Source organism: Globicephala melas, chromosome 1 (genome assembly GCF_963455315.2).
Source record: "Globicephala melas chromosome 1, mGloMel1.2, whole genome shotgun sequence".
Classification (NCBI taxonomy): domain Eukaryota; kingdom Metazoa; phylum Chordata; class Mammalia; order Artiodactyla; family Delphinidae; genus Globicephala; species Globicephala melas.
The window spans coordinates 22,935,644-22,962,847 of NC_083314.1; the positions used below are offsets into that span (position 1 = coordinate 22,935,644).

Sequence of the window (27,204 nt, forward strand, 5' to 3'; positions counted from 1 at the left end):
CTAACTTGTAATATTACAGATTTGGCTTTGCCTGTTTTTGAACTTTACATACATGAAATTGTATAATATATGCTCTTTTTTGTGTCTGGCTTCTTTTACTCAACATTTGTTTGTGAGGTTCATCACAAGTAATTATAACTATTTTGTTTGTTTGCATTGCGACAGGATATGCCACTGTGAAAATACAAAATTTATTTATCCAATCTACTGTTGAGTATTGGGGCATTTCAGTAACTTTTTAAACTAAAACACTAAGTTATAATAAGTAAGCATACATTTACAACAGTTAAAAAAAAAGAAAGAAAACATAGGGAAAAAAAGCCTTTATAATATAATTTCATGGTTTAGGGATAATGATATATTTTGGCATATCTGTATATACATTTCATTTAACATATCATTTACAAACCAGTTATTTAAACAGCAACGCCTCTCTCTGCTGCTAGTGCAGGTTGGCAAAACACTTAAGAGTTTAAAATACCTTCTTCCAAGGCCTAGATTCTCAGTAATTTCCACATCAGTTTTCTAAAAGAGTACCAGCTTCAAGAAAAAGGGCATATAACCAAAACAAGTCAGCACACTCAGAACATTCACTGCATGACAGGAAAGCAAAAAAAGCATTTCTGTTGATGATCAATTGGTCAGCTCAACTGGTCCCTCTCCATTTCAAGCCTTTCTTGAAACTCTCTAGCAGAATGAACAACTCCCTATCCCAGGATCCCACTGCCTATGAATATACATCTATTACATAAAATAGACTGTAATCATGTATTTACATAATCTCTCTTCTATACTCCAGGAAGTTTTTAAAAGAACAGAAAGGCACAGGAACAATGTAACAAACACCCATGTAACCACACCCCCAAATTAACAAGTGTTCCCATTTTGTTATTTTGCTCAGTATTTATATAAAAATTAATACTTTATGGGACTGAAGTTCCCCTTGCTCCTTCCCCAGTCCCTCTCCTTCTCTCTTTCCAGAGACAACCAATCAATTTGATAAACTTGAGTTTGTTCACTGCAATATAAACTATGGCTTTCCAATTCTGTTTCAAAGATTTTTGGTTTTCCCCTATATGACTGACTTTGCTATGACTAAGTGATAGCAACCTATAAGCAGGACAGTGTGTAATGAGCTAGCCTATTAAAAAATTATCTCAACGTCCATCAAAGAAGCAGGAAATGGGGAATGACATGCTAAAGTAGAAACAGGCTTTAGAGGACAGAAAAGAAATCCCTCCAAAATACCACTTATCTTGTAACTCTAGTTTGACATCCTTTTCCTCTTCTCATGGATTATACAAAACCTGCAGTGCCTTTTAGCTGCTCACTAAATGCTAAAGACTCAGGGGAAAACGTATTTTAGGTGAGGATATTAATTTTCAAGGAATTTAAAGAGCTTGGCAAAACAACAAAGATTACTTCACCTAACAAGAAATATGGAGCAACTATAATGCAACACTTCTTTTTTTAAAAAAAAAACATTTTATTAAATTTACAGAGAAACATAGTTTGTGTTTTTTGGTTTTGTTTTGTTTTGTTTTGTTTTATTTTGGCCATGCCGTGTGGCTTGCGGGATCTTTGTTCCCTGACCAGAGATTGAACCTGGGCCCCTGGCAGTGAAAGTGCCGAGTCCTAACCACTGGACCGCCAGGCAATTCCCTGCAACACTTTACTTCACTCAGGTATTTGGACAGGTAGTAACTACTTTATAAGTGAAAATTAATTAAATACGTAAACTTAGCTACGTTAACTTTAAGGAGGCATTTTATGCCTCTGCAAGACGTAAAAAAATGAATGTAAAATCAGTTATCTTCCCTATGTACCAAATACTTTCACAGAGTAACTATTTTCTCATTTTATTCCTCTGATAGTCCTGTAAGGTTAACAAGACAAGTACCAGGATTTTATAGCCCATTCTTACTGACTGGGAGAAAAGGCGGAAAAATCAGAGCAATAGGTAACTTGTCTGAGATCAAACAAGATAATGGCGAAGCCAGGACAGAATCCAAGTGGTGTGTGACCTCCAGTCCCATGTCCTTCCCCTAAACCGCATATTCCTATGTGGAAGCAAAGCCTGTGGGGGCACTAATCACCCAAGTCCTCATGGTTCCAGGACCACTATTAGAATCTACGTCAAACTCACTGGAATAACACTAGGTCCATACAAATCCCAAATACATTTATGACAATATAATAGTGGCCACTTCATTTATTGCTTCAATATCATATGCTTCTTTTCATAATTGCCAGTGCAATGTTAAAATCTCCCTTAATAAAGGTCATCTAAAAGTTACGTTATACCTGAGAGGCTAACTAATGCAAAATTCATCAGCAACTGTTAAAAAAGAACTTGCGTTCCAATGAAACTAAAAACCCTGTCTATGGCTGAATTCGGGGGTTATCTATCGTACCTGTTGCTGTGCAAGCTGGACTTGATACAACTGCTGCATATATTGCTGATAGTGTTGCTCCTGCAACTGGCGGATGAGAATTTGCTGCTGTTCGTAGTTCCCTGGATACTGTTGGGCTGCATACTGCTGGAACTGCACGGCAGTCTGCGAGTTTAAAGCTGCCATTATCTGCTGCCTAAAAACATTAAAAAATATACACTAGTCTGACTACAGGAGATTGATTGTTCATGACAAAATAAAATGTCCTTGTTATTGATTTTTATAATGCATAACTCTTAAAAATGACTAAGGTAGTAATGTATACCAATCAACATGTGTCCTAGGTCCAGAGAAAGAATAAGAAAATAAACTTGGCCCCTAATCTTTCACATAGGTTTTTCAAGGAAAATTTGGGATGAAGAGGGAGAATAAGCATATCATCATCACCACCATCATCATCACCATCATAACTGCTAACATTTATTGTGCCCTTACTATGTGCCATGCAGTGTTCAGAGCACTTCCATGTACTAACCCACTTAGTTCTCACAACCACCCTCTGAGGTAGGGTTTCACAAAGCAGGAAATGGAGGAGTTCAGTAACTTGCCCAAGATTACACTGCTAGTAGATGCCAGAGCCAGGATTCAAGTCTAGGAAGTCTGGCTCCAGCCTATACTCTTTAAACATGATGTTGTAAAAGGATGGGTTGTCATCTATGGCAGCGATGAGATATTTAACTGTTGGCCATGGTTTCTCTACCTAAATACATGAAAAGGCAGAATAGCTAAAAGATGTTACAGATGGCTCTGGTAAGTATAAAGAAAGCCAGTGAAAATCTGAGTGCCCTTGGCATTTAATGTAAAGCCTGCCTTAAAGAGGAATACTGAAGATAATAACTGGGCACACTTGGTTTAGAGATACTGATTTCTGTAAACTATTACTCTTCTTTTTTTTTTTTCCAGAGGAACCACATGCTTAACTCAGTCATGTGACCAAACATAAACACCTCAAAGCCATCTCTTAACAGATAATAACAAAGCAGAATCTCACAAACTCCTGAATAGAACATGACACTGGGTCCATCTAGGGCACCCCTCTCCCCTCAAAAAGAGTAGCAGTCATAGTCTCTCTCCAAGGCAGACTGAGGCCCTGGGTCAGTTTGAAGCTTTTCTGAGGAACTACTCAGAAATAATGGGGAGAAAACAATGGATCCGCATGTCCTCTGGTTTAATCTATATTCCATGCCACATCTAGAACCCTAGGCCTTCTTCCCAGTGTTTTATGGGCGTTAATCCCTTTCTCCTTATTCCCACAGCTCCCTCTGGAAGAATCAATCCCTTCTGAGACAGCTGCTTTCACAGCCCTTACTGAATAAGAAATGGCTTCAGCTCCCAAGTTCTGTACTAGGAGACTAGGAACAGACACCTGACACAGGCTGAACCAACTAGATCCTTTGGCCTGGGAATTTGTAACTGGGTCTCTCATATGCCAGCCAGTCTCTGTCAGATGCATGAAAACAAAGACCACATAAATCTTGGCTAGGACAGCCTTGCATATGACAAAGCAGAGTGACAATTTGCAGAGAACAGGAAGAATGAAACAGAGACATAGCTGAGAGAAGCAAAGACAAGAGACTGTGTGGACCCAAAGACAGACAGCAAGCAAGCAACCTCAGCTCCTATTCTAGTGCCTGGGTTCTGGGAGCAAATTCCAAATCCTTCTAATACATTCTTCATTCGCAACCAAATGATGCTTAAGATGAGGCCTTCCTTGGTAATACATCATTGGTACAAATGGCAAGCAGCTAATGCTGGTCGACTTCCCAGTCAAACAAATCAGAGAATTATTCCAAGGCACACAATGGTAAACGGTCAAGCACAACAGTGTGGCAATCCATTGCTCGCTGTGAAACACAAGCCACACAGCACGCGTACTTTTGCTGCTCCAGCCGAAGCCTCTCTTCTTCTATCCGCCTCCTCTCTTCTTCCTCCCGTCTAAGCCTTTCTTCCTCTTCTTGCCTACGTTTCTCTTCCTCCTTTTGCAGACGTTCTCTTTCTTCCTCTTCACGCCGCCTTCGCTCTTCCTCCTCCTTCCTACAAGGTAAAGGACAGAGGGAATGAACCCTAAACAAAGAATCCCGTTTAAAAATAATTTAAGACTCTTTCCCAGTGAAGACTGACACAAGCTTTTTAGAGAATCATGTGATAATTTTATCACAATTTGAAATACATATACTTCATGAGGAGAAATTTATCATATGGAGTCAATCTCAAAATATACAGATCACAGCAAAAACAATGACTGCTTCACAGCAACAGAAAAAGGAGTCCATCAGTAAGGTACCACTTAAAACATTACGATACCCTGAAACCTTCCTTCTAAGATATGCTCACAGCACCACAAGTTTTTCCTTCATACTACCTGCTGTGGTTGAAATTAAATTTGTGTGATAAAGTTAGCAATACATCTGCCTTACTCATCAAGTACATGCTCCATCAGGGCAGAGACTGCCCATCTCACACTGCTATATCCTCAGGGCTTACCACAGTGTGGGAAAGAATAAGCACACAATAAATGTGTAGAGAAATGAATAATCCACCCTGAAATGCCATGTAGCCATAAAAAAAGAATAGGACTACATGGCCCAATATGTAAAGACATTTAATATATATGTTTAATGGAAAAAGCAGGTAAATAAATAGAAGAAGGCCTGGAAAAATATACCTTAAATCTGTCCGCTATTGTCTACGGAGAGGAGAGTGAGACTAAAAGTAAGGTGGGAAGGAAGGTTTTCAGTTTGTGCTTCATATACTGCCATAAATGGAAAATCATTTATATTGCTTATATTCATGTATAATTTCTGAAATTTAAAAAAAAAATTAAAGCTTTTAATTTAAAAAAAGAAAAGAACAGTTGGGGATCTAGGTGCAGCCCTTATCCAGCTCTTGCTCACCACCACAGCCCCTCTCCCGAGGGAGAGCAAACTCTGTTGCGCTAGGAATGGAGGCCATATAGGCTGAGAGTTGTGAGTAGTGCAGGGAGGTTGAAGATGGGATGAAAGAGAAGACTTCTGAGGGGTCTCAGAGGAGACACCATTTCATGGCCCTCCATGAGAAGTGCGTGCGTTACCCCTTTTCTCCCCAAACTTCTATAAGTGATTAACACACCAGAGCCACAACCAAGTCTCAAACTACAGCAATAACATGACCTACTTTTTATATGTCACAGATAGTACACAGGGCAAGATGTTCCATAAACCAGAGCTTAAGCTTCAGGAAAGAGGAAGTCTAGTCTTAAATGCTTTAAAAGAATTCTACATGGACCTCATCTCATGACAAAGGTGTATTTTTAAAAGGAAAAATACAGTTTTACATGTTGAGTAGTAACTTAAGTATTCAATTTATCATTAAAAAAGAACTTAAGGGACTTCACTGGCGGTGCAGTGGTTAAGACTCTGTGCTGCCAATGCAGGGGGCCCGGGTTCAATTCCTGGTCAGGGAACTAGATACTGCATGCTGCAACTAAAAGAGCCCACATGCTGCAACTAAGACCCAGTGCAGCCAAATAAATAAATAAATATATTTTTTTAAAAAGACCTTAAAAAGCAATATATACTACTTCCAAAGACACAGCTACACCTCAGTGATCCAATATCACTACACAATGGACTGCAGCACATAAATCAATTCCAGTAAAGGAACCTCATTCCATTCTCATAGGAATCAAACTTTTTCTCTGGCTAAAAACTATCTTCCTTTGGATAAGTATCTTCTGGAAATGTATTAAGGTATTTTCTATTCGCTTAAAGAGAAATAAATTATACCCAATACTCTGTCTCTTGGTAACTCAGGAGTTATAACTGCAAGCATAAAAACTGTACACGTCATAATACAGTGATAGAGAGTTTACTTTCACATTAGCCCTGACTGCCACAGTTTTATCATTCTTGCATCTATTTTTCATGGTTTCTGTCTCCTCCCTCACTGTTAGGCTATTTTCTGTTCTAATGTTATTTCCAATCCAGGTTAAGGTGGGAAACCAGAGAACCAACTGTTTCTAAAGTAAGTATAATATAATCTGAGGGAAAATTGGTGTTACAGCATTATTTTCATTACCTAGAAATTTTGGACTGTCAAAGTTCTTGAAAATATAACCTCTAGATAAATAAAGTGCTGGGGGACTTCCCTGGTGACACAGTGGCTAAGACTCCATGCTCCCAATGCAGGGGGCCCGCGTTTGATCCCTGGTCAGGGAACTAGATCCCACATGCATGCCGCAACCAAGAGTTTGCATGCCACACCTAAGGAGCCTGCCTGCTGCAACTAAGACCTGGTGCAGCCAAATAAACAAATAAATACGTATTAAAATAAATAAATAAATAAAGGGCTAACTATAATTCTGTTGAGTTCACAATCATGACAGAGAATCCCATAAACATACAAACAGCACGTTCAACAGCTCCCCATGCAACCTCTGGAAATAATAAGCCATCTGGAAGCAACAGCCAATATGAAATGCCTATATGAGGTCTACCATGTAGCACAGCTAATAACCATGATATGGAGTATGTATATTCTAGAAACCCAAGGGAGGCAGCAGCAAAGGGTGTATCAGACCAGAGAGTAAGGAGGAAGGGAGTGGCTGAGCTTACTGTGCTTGCCCAGAAACCTAGTGTAGCAACACAAAAGGAATGCTGCCATGATGGATGGGTGGTTACTTTTAAAGGTATAGCCAGACGGAAGCAGCCAACCCTCTCCCCTCAAAACTCATAATAAAAACACCTGCTCACATCAGAAAGTTTGAGCAATTGCCATAAGAAGTGGGGATCCAATGGAACTAAGACACCTGATTTAAAACATTCCATAAAGCAAAAGCAGCAGTATACTATGCAGTAGGCTGCTCAAGGATAAAGTATTCTGTGCCTTCAAACTTCACCTTTTTTTTTCTTGCTCTTCCTTCTCTATTTTGTGGGATGCAACATACGTTGAAAAGAGATGGCAACACCTATTCAGGAGCTTGACAAACTCTACCATGGCATCCTCTTTAGACATGTTTCCCAGGGCTGCCCATTCTCTCCTGTGAAGAATAACAAGAAAAGTTACTTCCTCTTCTTAATAGAATGAGAATTTGATTTAATTTAAACCTAAATATGAACAAGTCTCAATTATAACTAAAATGAAGAATGATTCTACTATAAACAAAAGGTTCAAAACTTCAACAAGCATATAGTGATTTACTAAATTAGATATGCCACATACAAACCAAACTTACTGTTGTAAACCACAATTTAACTGCACTGCTGACAATTTCCATACCAGTAAAAGGTATCAAAGTTTTACTTTTCTTATATCATAGTTTAGCCTTAACTGAATAAAATGCTTAATATATTCTTTCTTGTCACAACTCTGTATGTCCCAATAAGGGAATCAATTACTACATTGTAAATGGCTTTTTAAATATCATTTAGGAAGAATCAAATGAAGCTGTACTTGTCGTATGTTCATAAACAGATGAGTAAACTTCTTCCACAATATTTAGCCATAAACATCTCCGAGCCAAAAACAGATAAACGTCTGAAGACTCCAAAAGCTGCAAGCAAAAATGTTTGTTTAGTTCTTATTCTAAAGCTAACGAGCCAGTTATATACATCTTAATCAATTTACTTTGTACCCTTTTCAACATTACTCTCATTAACTTCATTATACAATAAAACACCGTTACCTCCTGTCATTGCCCAACACATCAAAGAATCCAACCTCAGGACAAGTGTCTGGATTATATGGACCCATAAGAACCTGCTTAGGCAGTGCCACAAGCTTCAGCTTTTCTTCATAAGTTGGATGAAATGCTTTGCCATCTTTTTCTTTAAGAAAAATAAATACAAAGAAAACAATTAGCACTGGCAAAATACATAATTTTCAGGATTATATGTTGAAATTTTGCTGTAAGGTATATCACAAATTGCCTGTGATATATATAAACCCCACTATAGGGAGATTTTAATTTCAAGTACTAAATTTTAATAGTCAAAGCCAAGATAGAAACACTTGATGCTGAATTAATTTTTTAAAAATAAAGCTTAAGTACTGATATTTATGTTAAAACTACTACAAAGAGTAAATCAACTACATTTAAATTAAAAAAAAAAAAGCCGCTACTAAAGAGAAACCAATCTGTCAAGCTACAGTAGGGACACACATACTAGTGTATCACTTGACATATTTTACAAATGTTAAAAATGTTCAGCAATCATTTCTTAGTTTAAAAAATAATTTTATATCAAGCACTTTTAACATAAGAGACAATTACATATACTTTGAAAGGCTATATTCAAAACGTCTCCATCCCACTGAGGCACTATGATGTGGTAGAAGGGTCTTTGGAATCAGACAGCCTAGGTTTAGATCTCATCTCAGACACTTCCTAGCTGTAGGACCATTTAACCTCTTAGTCTGTTTACCAATAAAGTGAACAGTCCCCTGATACTTCAGAGGTAACAGGATAGTTTTAATGGTAATAACTGTTAGATACTTTTACTTCCTTCATATTATGGCTGGCTCTGGCAGATTTCCAATGGGCTATTATGAGAGAAGCCAATTTGACCTGTAGAGACTTAACTACCACCAACAACATTCCAAAGTAGTATGAAACTGGGTAAATGGGAAGTCCTTATAGAATAGTTCTACTTCTTTGATAAATGGTAGAATTAATTACTGGTTGATTCTAATGATAATAAGAGATTACCAAATTTCAAAACAAACAAAACAGGAGGTAGAAAGTAGTATATTTTGCCTACAAATTTTATCCATGTACACAGAGGTCACCAAAAGAAAATCACTGATGATGAGAGAAGAATATGGTTTAAAAGGATATGAACAGGAAACTCAGAGGAGAAGAAAAAACCAGAAGTTGCCAATAAGCATGCCAAGATACTCAATTTCACTAGTCAAGGAAATGGACAGTGAAACCATTAGATACTAAGATGCTTTCTGCCATCAGATAGGTTAAAAAAATGCCATCAGATAGGTTTAAAAAAGTTAAGTAACATCAAGAGTTGGTAAGAACAGGACAAACAGGTACCCATTCTCATACACTAATGTTGAAAGTATAAACTGTTACAGTTATCTTGGAAGGAAATTTGGCAATATATTCCAAAATTATAAGTAGATGCCCTATGGTCCAATAATTCCAATTCTCATCATCTACCCTTGATAAGCACTCCCAAATACACAAAAGGAGGTGGATATAGGGATATTCTGCGGCGCTCTTTTCTTGTTACTGTAACCAAATTAAAAGTTCATCAGTAAGGGAACAGCTAAATAATGTGTCATATTCAGTCTGTGGTATAAATGAAACACATAAAGGGAACACTGTTAAATGAAAAAAGCAAGCTGCAGAAAACTACATACAATCATAGCACAAAATATATATCCTCAATTCTAAGTACTTCTGCTACCCACACTTTAACATCTCTAAAATCAGACTAGCTTTTACAATCTATTGTATTTTACAGTTATCATTGGCAGTTTTTCTTTCTTAAATTACTTAAATAAGTTTTTCTTTCTTAAATAATAGTAAGTCTTAGAATTGATGAAATACATCATGTCAACATACCACATATATATTCTATAGGTACATTTATATGAATGTAAATGCAAAGAAAAAGATCTAGAAGGAGTCACACTAAAAAGATAAGAATGAGAAAGTGGGAGGGGGCTAAGATCAGGAGTGGTGATCAGAAAATTGAAAACTGGAAACATTTTATAGTTTTTTTTTTCTTTAGGCCACACCGTGCGGCATATGGGATCTCAGCTCCCAGACCAGGGATCGAACCCGTGTCCCCTGCCCTGGGAGTGTGGAGTCTTAACCCCCGGACTGCCAGGGAAGTCCCAAAACTAGAAACATTTTAATCTTTCAAAGGAAAATATGTGGAAGAACAAACTAAACTGTTAAGAGGTATTGCCTCTGGGGAAGTGATTGGCAACACTGTGGGTGGGAACTGAAAAGAATTATACATACGTACTTCTATCTGCATTTTTTTCAACAAGCACGAATTCATGTAATATTTGGAAAAAAGACAAAACTGTGGCACTGACCTTACTTATGTAATAAAAATCAAAACAACTCAGAAACCTGCGGACCTGCCATCTGTCTTTGCTACTGAGCAAACAGTATCACTAAACAATTAGCACGAAGAGTAGGAATTTCCTCTAAAGCTTTTAGAACAGAATTATCCATAGGTCTATATTTACCAACTAAAACGCAATCCTCATTTTAAAATCTAACTCTTAGAAGTCTATTTCAATCAATGATGGAAATTATAAGCCCTTTTTTACATTCATTCATTCAACTTAATAAATATTTATTGAGCCCTTGTACGCAAATCATTGTGCTAGACACGAGGATTCATAGCCCTCCTGCAGTTTACAAACTACTGAGCTCAATTAAAAATGTATAGCTTGGCAATACAGTATATAATTGTGTTTAGGTGCATATTTCAGGTATATATATACTGTAAACAAATTATTAAAAATTATATTGAGATAAAGGAACAATTATTTTAGAGTTAAGGAAAAAATAAAATTATGTCAGAGGTAATAACATGACTTGTTCCAACTCTAGGTTGGGCCAGTAGTTACGTTTAATTCGAACATAGTATATAATCAAAATAAAGCAAAACAGATGAGAGCTTACAAAACTGAAATACATCTTTACATTATCTTTCATGTAAAACACAACAAGCCTAGGGACTTCCCTAGTGGCGCAGTGGTTAAGAAGCCGCCTGCCAATGCAGGCGACACGGATTCGAGCCCTGGTCCGCGAAGATCCCACATGCTGCAGAGCAACTAAGCCTGTGTGCCACAACTACTGAGCCTGTGCTCTAGAGCTTGTGAGCCATAACTACTGAGCCCGTGTGCCACAACTACTGAAGCTCATGTGCCTAGAGCCCATGCTCCACAACGAGAAGCCACTCGCACTGCAACAAAGAGTAGCCCCTGCTAGACACAACTAGAGAAAGCCTGTGTGCGGCAACGAAGACCCAACAGAGCCAAAAATAAATAAATTAGTTAATTTAAAAAAAATAAATAAAAAATAAAACCCAACAAGTCTAAAAGAGGTGCTCCTTATTTCATTCACTTCCCAATGAATCTTTTCTAAATACAGCCTTGAACAATTATCTTAGCAAGAAACACGGTGTTATACCTGTTCACTGCTGCATTATTTAAAATTAAAAACCTAATTATTCAACAATAACGCAATGCTTATAGTAATCCACTGAATAGATTATACAGCTATTAAAATAACAATATAAGGGCTTTTTAGCATTTTAGAGAATATATTTATGATGTATTAATTTAAATAAGTAGAATAAAAATTAGATACTAGGTTTATAACTATGTAAAAATGGGTGATTACACATATAGATCTTTCTTTTTAAAAATTACAGTTAAGATTTTTCTTACAAAATTAGCTTATCAGAACTCCGTATTCTAAGATGTTAGGGTGCTAAAAAATGTGAAACAATAGTGGCAATTTTTTACCAAAAAGCCTTTCTCCAATTTTAAAGATGCCCATAAGCTTCCTTTACCATCTACCTTAATTTTGTACATACTAATCACCAAAAGTTTTCTTATGCTAATTATGTCTCAGAGAAACATAGCACAGACAACTTTCTTCTTACTTCCCCCAAAAGTGATGATCTGAAAAACAGCTCCAACCTTGATCTTAGCCTATTAATTGAAAGATTATTATTTAGAAAGTTTTTGTTTTTTAAAACCAAAAAGGCATCAACCTAACTATTCATTTTATCTTGAGCCTTATAAAAGAAAAATATGCTGCTGGTCATTCAAGAAAAAAATAGGTGTAGTGAGCCTGGGAAACAGTGGAGGTAGAGTGCATAGCAGAATATAACTTCCTTGTTTTGTTCAATCAGGATCCCTGAGATTTTGTTTTGTTTTTTCCTTTAAAAAAAAAAAGTCTAAATTCTATGAAAGTGGTTGCTTTGACCCAAATAAACGTCAATAAAGATAAAGTCAGATGGAAACTTTATTCACTGGAAGACCAAACACTTTTCTGAGTAGTCATGTAATACAGCAATTTTCAAACATACACACACAAGAATTCTTATTTGCTTTAGGGAGATGATCTGAAGCTAACAGATAGGACTAGTGGGTATGAAAAAAATATTTTAAAAATATGACTACTATAAAGTTATTCTAATGGAGGGAGGGTCCATTTCTTATGAGGTGATAAATTTGCTCCTTTATTTCAAACTAGAATCGGGGACCATGGGAGAGGGTGAGTCAACAAGGAAACTGTACCCGTTATTCAGCAAGGTGTTAGGCTAACCTTGACCCTAAAAGGTGACTCATCAACAGAGGGAGGGGGGGGTTTCAGGATTTTTGGATGTCATTTTAACATCTGCCCTTTTTATGCCTGACGGAATTAATTTTTCAGAAGGGGAATATGTTTTTAAGTGTAAGTTTCTGTCAAGCACTCACATAAATTTGTTCACCACCATGAACGCCAGCACTAAGCACACGCTTTGTAAACAGGCACTCACCACACCAAAACCACACCCAACAAATCTCTCTAAAGAAGAAACTGACTGTACAGGTCAAGTTCTGTGAAAATGAGCAAAACAGTACATCCAATCTTGCGAATTTTACTGGCCTTTCCATAGAATCTTTTATGCATTTGCTAGTTTTAAGACTTGCGCTATAATCCTTCCTTTAATACGTATTACTGAATCTTCAATTTATTCATCATTATTCTAGCTGGGAACTAAATCTGTCTTAAACACACACACACACACACACATACAAACCAAAGAAATGGAAACACACCAAAATGTTAATACTAATAATTATTTCTGAAAGATTGGATTACAGATTTTTTCTTTATTCATTTATTATTTCCACAGATTTCCAATGTGCATATGTACTTTTATATCAAATACACATATGCTTTTTTTCTTTTTTAACAAACCTTTTTAAAAAGTCAAGGCAGTTATAAAGCAGAAACTAACACACCATTGTAAAGCAATTATACCCCAATAAAGATGTTAAAAAAAAAAAAAAAAGTCAAGGCAACTTATTTTTCAGCCTTTGGGACGAGATTAACAGATCAATTATTCTCTCCTGAGGAATATACAAAACCCAGAAGGATATACTAAGAATCCCAACCACCTTTAGTACGGGACAGCCCACATCATGTTGACATTCTAAACTTCAACGAAAACAGAAAATGAAAACCCTTCACAATCAATATCATTAGGCAGACTATTATAGTATCACAAAAAAGTTACTTCTCTCCTACTCTTCAGATGGCTCTAGTTCACACACCACGAAGGTTTGTTTTATTTAGTTTTTCTGCGTTAGATGAGACTAATTTTCTCCTAAATTATTTCTTTTTTAAAAAATATATTTTATTTATTATTATTATTGTTTTTTAACTTGGCCTTGTTTCACGACTTGTGGGATCTTAGTTCCCTGACCAGGGATCGAACCCAGGCCCTGGCAGTGAAAGCACCAAGTCCCAACCACTGAACAGCCAGGGAATTCCCTCTCCTAAAATTATTTCTGGTTCCAAGGGCATTAAACGTAGTTAGCAGGAAAGAAGTTATAACTACCATAACTGCAACAGACAGAAAAGCCTTGCTGAAACTCAAAGATCTTTAGCCAAGACCATATTCCCAAAGGAAAGCTCTTTCAGTCCTGCCAGTAAGGAAGAGGCATCATCCTCGGTCCCTGCACTTACAGAGTTAATTAGTACAAAGTCATTAAATTCAATCAATTTGGAAAAGCACTTTCTATGGCAACAAAAAAAGACAAATATAAATTATGCTGGAAAGAAGCGGCAGAGCTATTTTTCAGATGCAAGTGTGTGAAAACACATCAATGAAAGGCAGGAAATGACCATCGCTACTACCTGGAGAAGCGTGCGTACAGAGCTAGCCACTTTCAATCAAATGGACTAAAAGGGATCACTTGTTGGCATCTGTCCAGCAACAATTATATTAAAAAGTTTATTTTCTATAAAATTGAAGACCAAAAGTCAGGTTAAAAATCTATTTTACCTAAAGGAGACAGACTAAAGCAGGGATTGGCAAACTAGACCAATTCTGCCCACAGTTGTTTTTTAAGGCCTGTGAGCTAAGAATGTTTTTTATCTTTTTTAAGAATTGTTAAACAACAAGCAGAAATAGACAAACAAAAAACAAAGAATATGAACACAGACCATATACGGTCCTTAATGCCTAAAATATTTACTATCTGCCCCTTTACTGAAAATGTTTACTGACCCTGGACTAAAGGAAGAAATAAATGCAAAAGCCAAATGATTTCTAAATATTTTAAAAATTCGAATATAATTAAAAGGATTGAAAACATAAAATTCAACTTCCAGTTAAACATGGTGAACTGAACACACACAATTACATCTGATCCTCAATGAAACCCCACTAAAAGGAAAAAGGAAGCCAATTCAGAGAACCCTGGAAAGGCTCGGGAATTGAAGGTACCAGGTTCTTTAAAAGCTGAAGTCTAGATAAAAACAGGGGTTTTGGTTTAAAAACTATCTAGGGACCTCCCTGGCAGTCCAGTGGTTAAGACTCCACGCTTCTAATACAGGGGGCTCGGATTCGTTCTTGGTTGGGGAACTAAGATCCCACATGCCTCGGGGCGTGGCCAGGAAGTAAAACAAACAAACAAATAAATACACACACACATATATATATGTATATAAATAAAAACTATCTAAAAAGCAGGTACCCCTACCTCCCATTTTGTTTGGCAATCCCAAGCAGGCAGATGGCTACCTTGCCCCTACTTAGCAGAGGTCTGGATGTGTACACTAGAGAACACGAATCACAGATACTCCAGGTAGGAGAACACCAGCCTGAGAGTGAACTGCAGGACTAAAAAGAGAAATGAAATGAAAGTTACGCTGGTAAATGGTAAACAACTTCCACCCACCCTCCCTTCTCCTGTCTAGTGCCTAAATGCTGGCCAACTAGATTCATACACTCCAGGCAGGAGACAGGAATATTTTCATGAAAAACTGGCACAAAATAAAAGACTTACACGTACTAGTTTGAAAGACACTGATGTCGAGGGTTCCCCGATGAAACTTCTGCCTCATTACCTACAATAAAAGCTTGTACTCAAGGTTACAATTGGCTCTCCAGTGCCTCACCCTTTAACAAGAATGAATACCCAAGGATCACCGGACATTTGAGAAAGCTCCCAACATGGGGGAAAAAAAAAGGCTGAAAGAAATTTCCAACAGGAAAAGAGAAAGTCTGAAAGAAAATAAGGAATTCCAGGAGAAGGAATTCCAACACCACAGAGAGTTGAAGGTAATTTTCAGGATGACAGTGGGCGGAGACTCACAAGGTAGAAAGCTAAGACTGAATCAAAAATTTAAGGATATCTAGGAGAGATGTCTCTTAAAAAAAAGAGTTTACCTGAGGACAGAGAAAAAAATGATAATTACCTCTAACTACACAAAAGACAAAGAGTTTGCATGAGAACCAAAATATAATCAAAGTGCAAGATCTGTCTCAGGTATGAATAACACAAATAGAAACAACTGACACTGATTTAATCACAAATGTGATATTATAAAATTAAGAATTTGGGAAGAAGGAAGAGAGAGGCATACATGTATAAGCTACTTTTTTCGTTTTCTTTCTTTCTCTCTTTTTTTTTTTTAAATTAAAGAAGCAGGGACTTCCCTAGTGGTCCAGACTCCACATTCCCAGTGCAGGGAGCCTGGGTTTGATCCCTGGTCAGGGAACTAGATCCCTCGTGCCACAAGTAAGACCTGATGCTGCCAAATAAATAAATATTTAAATAATAATAATTAATAAATTAAAAGAAGCAGCAGGAAAATGGAGACAAATACCAGAAGAAACAGTTAAAATAATGGAAAGTGGTTGCCTTGGGGGAGAAGGTCTTGGAGATGGGAAAAAAGAGAGACCGAGTTGGCTATTTTTCCTTATAAATTTTATAGCACAACTTGACCTTTCAAATTGCCTTGGTTTTCACTTTGATAAAAAGGTAAAAGGAGTAAACTCATATGCTCAATTTCAGTAATCAGCTCAGAAGACATTATAACATGTGGTAGGCATAGTAATACTACCCCCCCAAAGATATCCACATCTAATCCTCAGAATCTATATCCCAGTGAATATGTTAGGTTACAGGAAAAAGGGGAATTAAGATTGCAGCTGACCTTATTCTGGACTACCCACGTGGGCCCAAAGTAATCACAAGAGTCCTTATAAATGGAGGGAGAGCAAGAAGAGTCAGACGGAGATTTGAAGATGTTATGCTGCTAGCTTTGAAGATGGAGGAAGGGGCCACAAGCCAAAGCATGCAGCTGGCCTCCCGAAGCTGGAAAAGGCAACAGATTCTCCCCTAGAGCCTCCAGAAGGAACAGAGCTCTGCTGACACCTGGATTCTAACCCCGTGAGACCCATTTTGAGCTTCTAACCTCCAGAACTATAAAACAGTATGTGTTGCTTTAAGCCACTAAATTTGTGGTAACACATTTTCCCAATAAAGAGAGAAATGGCTTCTAGATTACATTTCTATTAAATTCGTAAGTATCTAACTTTACAGTTCTAGTAAGACAGCATGAATAATTTGATAATAGCGTTATAATCACAGTTACCAAGCCCAAAGCTCTGAAAGATTACCCTTCCATCTGAAATTAATTAAACAAAAAGTTATTAGTCTCACATGTCAACTGTCAGAGTAAGTTTACTGAGAAATATTTTTCTCTTCTCTCTGGAGGTGAAGATAGAGGAAGGTAACAAATTATTTCAATGTTCCTTCTAGCCTTTATTTGATGAAATGAAAGCCAATAAAATCTATGGGTTGGAAAGGATATTAAAGATAGACGACTGAACTGCACAACCAAAGTTCAAATCCTCTCTACATAACCACTTGCTCTACAATAATTTGTTACTGGACACACTATATAAAAAGGTGTATATTGTAACATCAATAGTCTAAAATGTGAGGGAGGGAGAAGTGAAAGAATAGAGTTACTGTATGCTATGGAAGTCATCAGTTTAACCTATATTTTTATACTACAGTATAGTACTTTATAGTATAACTGTATTATATAAGCCGCACGGTAACAACAAAGAAAAAACCTGAAGTAGATACATAAAAGATTAAGATAAAGAAATCAAAGCATACCCACCTAGTTACTGCTAACGTATGCTTGAACACTTCCTGGTGATGGGAATTCATTGTGTCAAACAGCCTATTCCATGTTTGGATAGCTGTGATTTTTATTTTAGGTCTTTATTCTGAGTAGATCTGTCTCAATTTTATCCACAGGGTCTATTTCTAGTCCTTGGCATTAAATAAAACACATCTAACAGATCAGACCTCAAAAAAAGCCACAAAATACTGTACATCATATTTGCCCTGAGTTCTCTATTCTTTAGGCTAAATATTCCCAGCTTATTCACTCATACATACCTCCTAAAGACCCAGCTCTGCTATTATACTAAGTATATAACACAGACACAGATAACCTTTCTTAGCCTCAGTTTTGCTATCAATAAAATGGAGATAATAACTTCTCACATTTCTTGTGAGGGTTAGAAATAATGTGTTCCAAAGTCTTGATACAGTGCCTGAGTAGAGCAGACACTCATTAAACAGCAGCTATTATAATAATGATGGCAGGGATTCGAATTCCCACACTATACAAGTTGCTCTCTTCTGAATGAGCTCCATTTTGTCTTTAACCCTAAAGAATGATGCCTCAAACTGAAAGCAGTATCCAGGGACTGTCTGAACTGTGTGGAAGATAGCAGGACCACCTCCCCCTTCTCTCATTGCAGATACAGAATTTCCCCCAAAGCAGCCTAAGCTCAAATCTGTTTTCTTTCATGGCCCTATCACTGTTGCCTGGCAGAGAATACACTTTGAATAAAATCCATCTTCTAGAAATATTAAAATTAAAACCACATCTCGTCCATGTTCAATTGAGAAATAAACTGATACATTCTTATACTACTTATAATAAAGTATAATAAATGCAGTATTTCTGAGTTGAGTATGAAACTCTGGAAACTGTCTAGCATGTACAAAGTGCTTAATAAAAGTTGATCTCCCCCCCATAAATTCAACACACTCTCTAATAAATTCTTGGTAATCTCTCCTCTTTAACAACATAAGCAGTCACAGAATACCAATTGCTAGGTACTCTGCTAAGAGTTTATATATATATATACACACACACACACAATTCTTATAATTCTTACAACAATTTGAGTAAAGGAAGGCAGATTTTAAACAACTGAGTGGCAAAACTAGGAAAAAGTACCCCAGGTAGTGTTCACTCCAGAACTCAACTTCCTAAATACTGAGCCAGAGTAGCTCTCGTTTTAGCTAACTGATAACAGTAAACATTACCTCCTTCTGGTTGTTGGTTACCAAAGTGTACTCACTTTGTAAAAATTCATCAAGCACCATTTATGATTTATATACTTTTCTGCACGTGCAGTAAATAAAGGGGAGGCCTCAGGCAAATGTTAAATCAGTTACACTAAAATATACACATATACAAAAATATATACAAAAAATACACATATATAAACATATCCTTGAATCCAGTATTCAAAGGAAAATTTTAGTTCAGCTCAAATCTAATATGAAATAGCAAATTAAAAAAGCAGATGTTTAAAAGGCATTACTATTCTTGGCGGCTATAATTTTCTTTCTTATAAGTGTCTCTTAGGTCTATTACATCCTCCTACGCTATACATGTATACCTAAAGATAAAGACAATAAAGAAGGGAAAAATAAACTCAAAATTTAATAGATATTCAATAGTAACAATTAAACTTGAATTTATCTGAAGCTAGTCCACTTAAGTCCAGGAGGCGCACACTAATTATTATGTTACCAAAGAATAAATTACAGTTGTACAGTATTTTAAAACATTAATGGAGCCATTTATAAAAGTTCTTGGAGATGCATATGTTTCAAGAGGACAAAAGGAAATGGAACTATTCAGTATGTACATATGATTGCTTCTCTGCTATCAGCAACGTAACACAGTGTAATCTACAGCAATGCTAGTGGAAATTCATTAACAATTCCACAGAGAAACTGAGTCCTAGACTTAAGTTCCTCCAAATTCAACTACAGCTTCCTTTCACATATCACACCCTCAAAAACTTATCACTCCCCTCACACACACACACACCCTAGATCTGTCTACTGAAATAACGACCAGTAGCAATGAGCTACTGGTCCAGTAGCAATGAGCGTCCACTGCTAACACCTAGATTACGGCTCTTCAAATGCCACTTCCCACTAAAGGAACCATGTCTCTTTGGAGAAATGGCTGATTCCTATGGAGGCAGGAAATGTATACGATGAATCTGGAACATCTCATCATACCAGATACCAAGGAAGCTACAGAAGACTACTAGTCATGTCAAAGGAACTTAGGAGCCAATCTTAAGAGGCCACCACTTGCTAAAGATCATACAATTTGAGCCTCAATAATAAGAGCCTAAGTAAAAAAAAAAAAAAAAAAAAAAGGTTTACATGCATGAGTATATAACATTTTGAAAACTGGCACCTTTTGAGGCTGCTAAGGGAGACAACTCATTATTTTGAAACCTAATAATGGGAAAGAAGCATTTATCTTTTCTTTCTTATTTAAGCTGTACCCCAAACCAAATAGCATGTGAGGAAAAGTATTACAGTGAAGGAAAGACAATTAGAATATTACCATTTTTCAATTGCTAATGAATCACACATCCATTTTCAATTTACCAAGAGTAAAACACAATCATTATGTTGGCTAAATGCAGGCCTCTCAAAAGGTCTAATAATGTATTAGTAGCAATGAGATTTAGCATTTATCAATATTTTTGATGGGCACATTTACTTCAGTCCTTTGGAAGGGATTTTTTCATAACAACCAAAATTGGAAACTGGGTAACAATGTTATGTAGGAATTTAGAGCAGATGATTCTCCCACACTTTACCTTTCCAGATCTCTGAAGAGATTCTCGATAAAGTGACCATGAGCAGAAAAACAATATCTTTCCATTAGCTCTTAATATTTTCAAGCAAATATATTAAAGAAGTTCTAAAACGTGGTAAGGCAACAAGGTAGGTAGTTTTGAATATTTTCCTAGGAACACCATCAAAAAGCAAGGTTCCTATTTGCTTTTCATCTCCTATAGTGGGAAGAACTGCCTTTGGAATCAGACAGACCCAGGACCCACTCTGCCTCTTACTACTGGTAACTAACGGGCCTATAGGGCAAGTTTCTCAACTAAGAAACCAGGATAACACCCCCATTGAAGGGCTTGTAGAGGATTACACAAAACAGTATACATACAGCTCTCAAAATAGTACCTGATATTTAGTGAACATCTGCTCAATAACTGGTGGCAATTATCACTCTGGAATTTTAAATTAATGCAACCATCTACCAGCTTAATGGAGTGAGGCAACAATTAGAGAAGGAAAAACTCACCCCCAAGAACTCTAAAAACTGAAACACAACTCCCCAGGTTAACTCTATCCAAGAAGTATAAAGGCTACAATAAAGCCAGCTGATTCATTCCTTAACCTAAAGAGATAAGGAAACCAGCTTAATCTTCCTAAAGTAGAACTGGGCAACTTTGCTCCTCCTTTTAAAAACCTTCAATGGTTCCTCACTGTCTGCTGTCAAAAAGGCTATTTACAATAGCATTCCAGTCCTTCCACGGATCTGACACCAACTTACCTTCCCAGCTCTCTCCATCAAACTACAGTACCTACTTTCTATTTGCCATTTCCCCGACACACGTCTTGCCCTTTCATGGCTCTTGGCCTTCCCCCTTCTCTGGAATGGCATTTGCTCTCTGGATCCTCCACATTGTATTGCAGTTGCCACTGGGTCTTTAACTCCTCTTTTGGACTCTAAGTTCCATAATAGCAAAAGGGAATATACTATTCATTTACAGTGGTAACCTTATATAAAACTTGATCCATAATAAGGACTCAACAATGTCTGGAGCTTAGATGGTAAAATGCTAACTTACATTTTCCAGTATTTTCATCTATTATTTTACTTTTATCTTCAAAAACTAAGAGGGTTAGCTAATTGACACAATGGGTTCAGTCACTGGCCTATGATCACTGTGACAGGGATAGAATGAGAAACAGGGTTCCTAATTCCCAATCCAAGTTATTTTCAATGGAAAAAGATACCCATGCTTTCAAGATTCATATTTATTCCACAGTAAAAGATAAAGTGTAATGTTATTTCTAATTCATGTGAGATACAAAACCACAAAATAGTGATTTATTAAAGTCCTTGCAAGACTGATAAAAATGCCAAGTATTATGCTGGAAAAATTCACACATTAAAACAAAGGCAGACAACACTCGACTCACCCTACTTTCCATAATTCTTCTGACTGTTTTTAGATCCTTCCCCCCCAACCCCAACTCAGGAACCTCATATACTAATAGCTTCTTCATTGCTAACATGTAATGATCCATGCAGAAAGGGAGCTTTTGATTGCTAGACTGTTATTTCTCCTTTTAAGTACTTGGATATTGCTTTGAGAGATTAACTTAGGAACTTAGTAAATCATAACTATCAATGTAGCTTTTTTCTTTAAGGTGACTGATAACTAGGTCCCAAATTACAGGTTCCCCTAGGAATCCTACCACTCAACAAACATGTTAAGATAATGTTAGGTTTAGAGCACTAAACCTTAAATCTGAGATGTCAAATTTCATTTAATCCAGCCATATTATATCTCTATATATAAACAAACTGAGTCTGGAAGACAAAAGTTAATTGTCTAGGAGTACATGGTAAATAGAATCCAGAGGGATTCCCTGGAGGTCCAGTGGTTAGGACTTGGCGCTTTCACTACCGTGACCCGGGTTCAATCCCTGGTCGGGGAACTGGGATCTTGCAGGCTGCGCGGCACAGCCCAAAAAAAGGAATCCAGAGCTTCCTGACTCCCAAGCAATGCTAAATTTACTGCACATTAAGAGTGTTTTAGGGACTTCCCTGGTGGCGCAGTGGTTAAGAATCTGCCTGCCAACGCAGGGGACATGGGTTCGAGCTCTGGTCTGGGAAGATCCCACACGCCGCGGAGCAACTAAGCCTGTGCGCCACAACTACTGAGCCTGCGCTCTAGGGTCCGCGAGCCACAACTGCTGAAGCCCGTGCACCTAGAGCCTGTGCTCTGCAACAAAGAGAAGCCACCTCAATGAAAAGCCCGCACACCACAAGGAAGAGTAGCCCCCTCTCGCCGCAACTAGAGAAAGCCCGCCTGCAGCAACGAAGACCCAACACAGCCAAAATAAATAAATAAATAATGGGGGGGAAGAGTGTTTTAATCTTTCAAAGAAGACATTACTACCATTTTCAAATAAGACAGACTCAGAAGATAAAATTATCCATTTATTTTTTTTGTTAGTTATATGGTGAAAGTTAGTATAAGAAGTTCATTCTTTTCTATTCTTACATGTTATTCTGCTACAATATACTTTAATCTTATTGTACACCGGAAAAGTAAGTTCCAAGAATAAAAATTTTAAGTAAAATGTAGTTATATGAATTGTACAGAAACCACCAGATTTTTACATAAGTGGTATCATCACCTCAGGAAACTCTAAATTCAAGCCAGTGACCTAAGGGTCAAGTGATCCAAAACCCATTAGCCATTACCAATTCCCCAAGCTGGCACGGAGAGCTGAACTCATCATGCAATGACGATGAATATTTCAAGGGTAAACTTTTTAATAAAAAATGCAATGAAGGGGAATGACCAAATATTCTGGAAAATTTATAAAAGACTTTCATTAGTTTGCACAATTAGAGTCATTTTCAGAGAAAACAAATAACTTTCGAATGTATCACTACTTTCAACGACTCAACTTCAGCTAGTAAGATATGTACTCCAAAAGGTACTCCCTCTGGGAAAAGTGTCATAAATATGCTGTTCTGGAATGTATATGGAACCTAGCAACCACGTCTAAAGTTTCATTTGCTGATGTTTCTCCTTGCTCATCTACCCCAGAAGATCTAAGTATCTCTTCTCATCAGTTTTTCCCACTGACAAGGTCATGTGACTGGTACCACCACCATCTGACTACGTGGTGTCACCCAATTAAAAAAACCAAAAAAAAAAAAAAAAAAAAACCCACACACCACAATCTAGCTCTAAGACAAGATTTATTACAATTAATTCTGTGAGAAGTACAGAGGGTACTTTTAGACCTTAATCTGAGAATTCACTCTTGGACATTGCTTATAAGGTAAAATTTTAACGATCTAGAAGTTACTAGTTACATAGTGAGCATCCCTTCTCTTCAGAGTTTGACAAGCCAAGGGGGATTAATACTTTACTTCTTTCTCTCTGCCACATCAGTACTGCCAGGTGATCAAGTCCTAAGCTCTCCAGAATGAATGGAAAGTATATATATGAAACCCATGAAAAGATTTCCACTGTGGAAAAAGGGCAAAAATCGGTGGTTCTGACGTGCCAAGCCATAACAAACAGGAAAAGGAATGCGACAGTTAAAAAAAAAAAAAAAATCCCAGAACGGGAACCTCTGGGAAAGAGAGAGAGATGGCTCATTCTTCCACCCAGGCTCCTGGAAAACCGAGAAGCTAAGTCAGGTAAGATGCCCCGGTAACCTCGGGGAGGCGGGACCCGGACTAATAAACCAAGGTTCCAGGCCCCTACGGGTGGGACCTAGTGGCCAAGCGGGTAGTGACAAACTTCGGGTAACCCCAAGGACAGAGCCCAGCTCCGGTCACCGCGGTCCCGCACGGGTGGGTGAGGACGAGACGGGTCCAGTCTCCCCGGGGCGGGGCAGAGGCGGCGGGGGTGGGGCCTGCTCGGCTCACCTTTGAAGAAGCGCAGCGCCAGGCCATACAGCTCCTCCAGGCCGAAGCCCCAGCGCTGCTCCAGCCGCCGCGCCTCCTCCGCCGCGCCCCCAGCCGCCGCCTCCCCGGGCTCCGGCTGCTCCCCTGCGGCGCCCGGGCCCTGGCGAGACCCGGGAGGCGAGGGCGGCGGCAGCGGCGGCGGCAGCAGCGGGGCGCCCTCCGCGCCGGGCCGCTCCTCCGGGTCCGGGCTTAGTGTGAGCCCGTCGACGGACACCTCGAGTCGCTCTGCGTTCAGCACCGCCGCCATCTCCGCCTGCTGCGCCTCCTCGGCGGGGACAGGCGGTGGCCACGTATCGACTTCCTGCTGACCTCTGACCTCCGCCTACCGACACCGGAACTTCCGCCGCTGAGTAGAATCTAGGGCTCCCGGGCATGGTGCCCCGCCCCCCCGATCCGTCGGTCGGCCCCGCTCTGCCACCACTCGCTCCGACCCCTAGCCCCGCGGGTCCCGAGCGCCCCGTGCCCACCTTCACCCGGTCCCCCTCCTGCCCTCTTTCCTCCCGGAGGGAGGGTACTACAGCCCAGCGGCCCCCGCCCCGCCGTTCTTTCCGGCGGCTCGCGGTGTCCGGCAGGGGAGGGGCCGAGCGGGGTCAGAAGGACCCCGAGTAAGGTCTGTGACGGGAGGGTGACTGCTGGTGAGCTCCCTACCCCTCCGGTCAGACCCTCCGCATTGGTAGAGAGTTGTGTGGTTGGCGGAACTCTGGCAGTTCTAAGGAAATGCCGAGCAAATGCCTTTTTTTTTTTTTAAGAAGAAACTGAGGCTGCAGAGAAATTCCGTGGCTTCTGAGACTGTCGTGGAAGGGCACATCCTGGTTTTTTCGGGAACTGAAGCTCCTACAATTTGTGGGGCCGTCATTAAGTAAAAAACACAAAAATTACGAGCAGAAACGTAGGAAAGTGAATATATATTTAGAATGAGAAAGAACTCAGAAGTGACATTTTGAAAAGTTAACAAAACTCACAAACATCACACAGATAACCATAAAATTTTTATTAACTGCCTGACACACTTCTACAGGGCGTCCAAAAATCCAGAACATAATTATTTTATTTATTTTTTAAAGATTGAAAAAGCTCTTGACAACATTATGTATATTTATCTGTGTTCCTAGACTTTATGGGCAACAGTTACGATAATTTTCCCCACACTTTTTGGCTGTATACTTTTGATCAGCTTTTCCTATGATAATTATTTTGTAATGTTTTCTATAAGGAAAATAGAGAAATCAGTCTTTAGCATGGTGATCCTTTCTTTTTTTATTATTAATTGCTTATAAATTTTAGCTTCACAACTTATTACTGAATTACTGTGTATTTTTTTAGGGTTATTGTCAAATTTGGGAAAACGTGTCAAGTTTCTCTCACATATGAGCTATAATATTTCAGGACTGTCTGGCTGCTTCAATGGCAATTTTCTGCCTGGTTTTTACTGGATCTCCAGCGATTTTCAGGACAAGATTTATCTGCTATGTTAAGACAGAATCTCCTCCATTAAGATGAATAAAACATGTGACTTCACATAGAGACTCACTACAGTACAACTGCAAGTTTGTGTCCCACAAATACAAGAATTCTAATATATTCCATTCCATTCCATACAAACAAAAATAAGTATGGTGCACTTATAATTGTATATATGACATTACTTAGATTCCTGATGAGTGAGAACCTCTATTTTAGGTTAGGCATTGAGAGATTTGATCCCCTACTAGAGTCGGAAGGATTTTTTACTTCTGACAGTCGGAAGGATTTTCTATGGGCTAGTTTCTCCTTTTCTTTCAAATCTTGTTTCTCCTCTGCTGCCCATGGCATCACATTCCTGTGCCAGGCATCACAGAGTTCTTTTGCCCTCTAGTCCTGCACCTCTGTGACATGGTGCTGGCTGAGCTGGCATAATGGGCAGTAGGTGTATTCCAGAAAGCCATTCCTACACCCACGGTGAGCAATAATTTAACAGTAGCCGGAAATGACTGCAAACCATAAATGCACGCTAGTAAACCCAAATGAAATGTATCCCTAATTCAATCATTGTTCCCTTAGTCAGGTCTCAGAAAAGCCAGTGGCCATTCCTGCACCACTTAATGCAGAAGAGAAGTGATGGAAGTCTGAATACAATGTGACAGTGGTCTTAAATATCTTACTTTAGAAACTTTTACAGAAACATTTGATCTGTTAAATATATTGCCAGGGCCTCTCCAAGGGCCTTGGAAGTGGCCTGTGCAAGTGAGGGGCCCTGAAGCTTAAGCTTCATTGATCTATGGTAAACCCACATCTTGAAACAAACTCTCGTACTCTAAGCCCAGTGATTTTTTTCACTTAGCTTGGATCTTTAGATTTACCTTTTTTTTTTTTTTTTTTTTTTGCGGTACGCAGGCCCCTCACTGTTGTGGCCTCTCCCGTTGCGGAGCACAGGCTCCGGACGTGCAGGGTCAGCGGCCATGGCTCACAGGCCCAGCCGCTCTGCGGCATGTGGGATCTTCCCGGACCGGGGCACGAACCCGCGTCCCCTGCATCGGCAGGCGGACTCTCAACCACTGCGCCACCAGGGAAGCCCTAGATTCAACTTTAATTATTATTTTTTAATGTTTTGTTTTGTATTTTTGGCTGTGTTGGGTCTTCGTTGCTGCGCGCAGCCTTTCTCTAGCTGCAGCAAGCGGGGGCTACTCTTTGCTGCGGTGCACGGGCTTCTCATTGTGGTGGCTTCTCTTGTTGTGGAGCACGGTCTCTAGAGCGCAGGCTCAGTAGTTGTGGTGCACAGGCTTAGCTGCCCTGCGGCATGTGGGATCTTCCCGGACCAGGGCTTGAACCCGTGTCCCCTGCATTGGCAGGCGGATTCTTAACCACTGCGCCACCAGGGAA

At 38.8% G+C, this 27,204-nt stretch overlaps 1 protein-coding gene across 1 annotated transcript in view; it reads right to left on the reverse strand.

The window, feature by feature from the left end:
* The window catches only part of ACBD3 (acyl-CoA binding domain containing 3), a 34,533-nt gene extending 9,898 nt beyond the window's left edge, over window positions 1-24,635 (reverse strand). The window contains exons 1-5 of the mRNA XM_030868464.3: window positions 24,307-24,635; window positions 8,116-8,257; window positions 7,330-7,470; window positions 4,329-4,487; window positions 2,415-2,589 (exon numbers count right to left, since the gene is read on the reverse strand). Coding sequence (XP_030724324.1) covers window positions 2,415-2,589; window positions 4,329-4,487; window positions 7,330-7,470; window positions 8,116-8,257; window positions 24,307-24,592 — 903 coding nt within the window. The 5' untranslated portion in view covers window positions 24,593-24,635. The remainder of the gene's footprint in view (window positions 1-2,414; window positions 2,590-4,328; window positions 4,488-7,329; window positions 7,471-8,115; window positions 8,258-24,306) is intronic.
* Window positions 24,636-27,204: the final 2,569 nt, after the last annotated feature.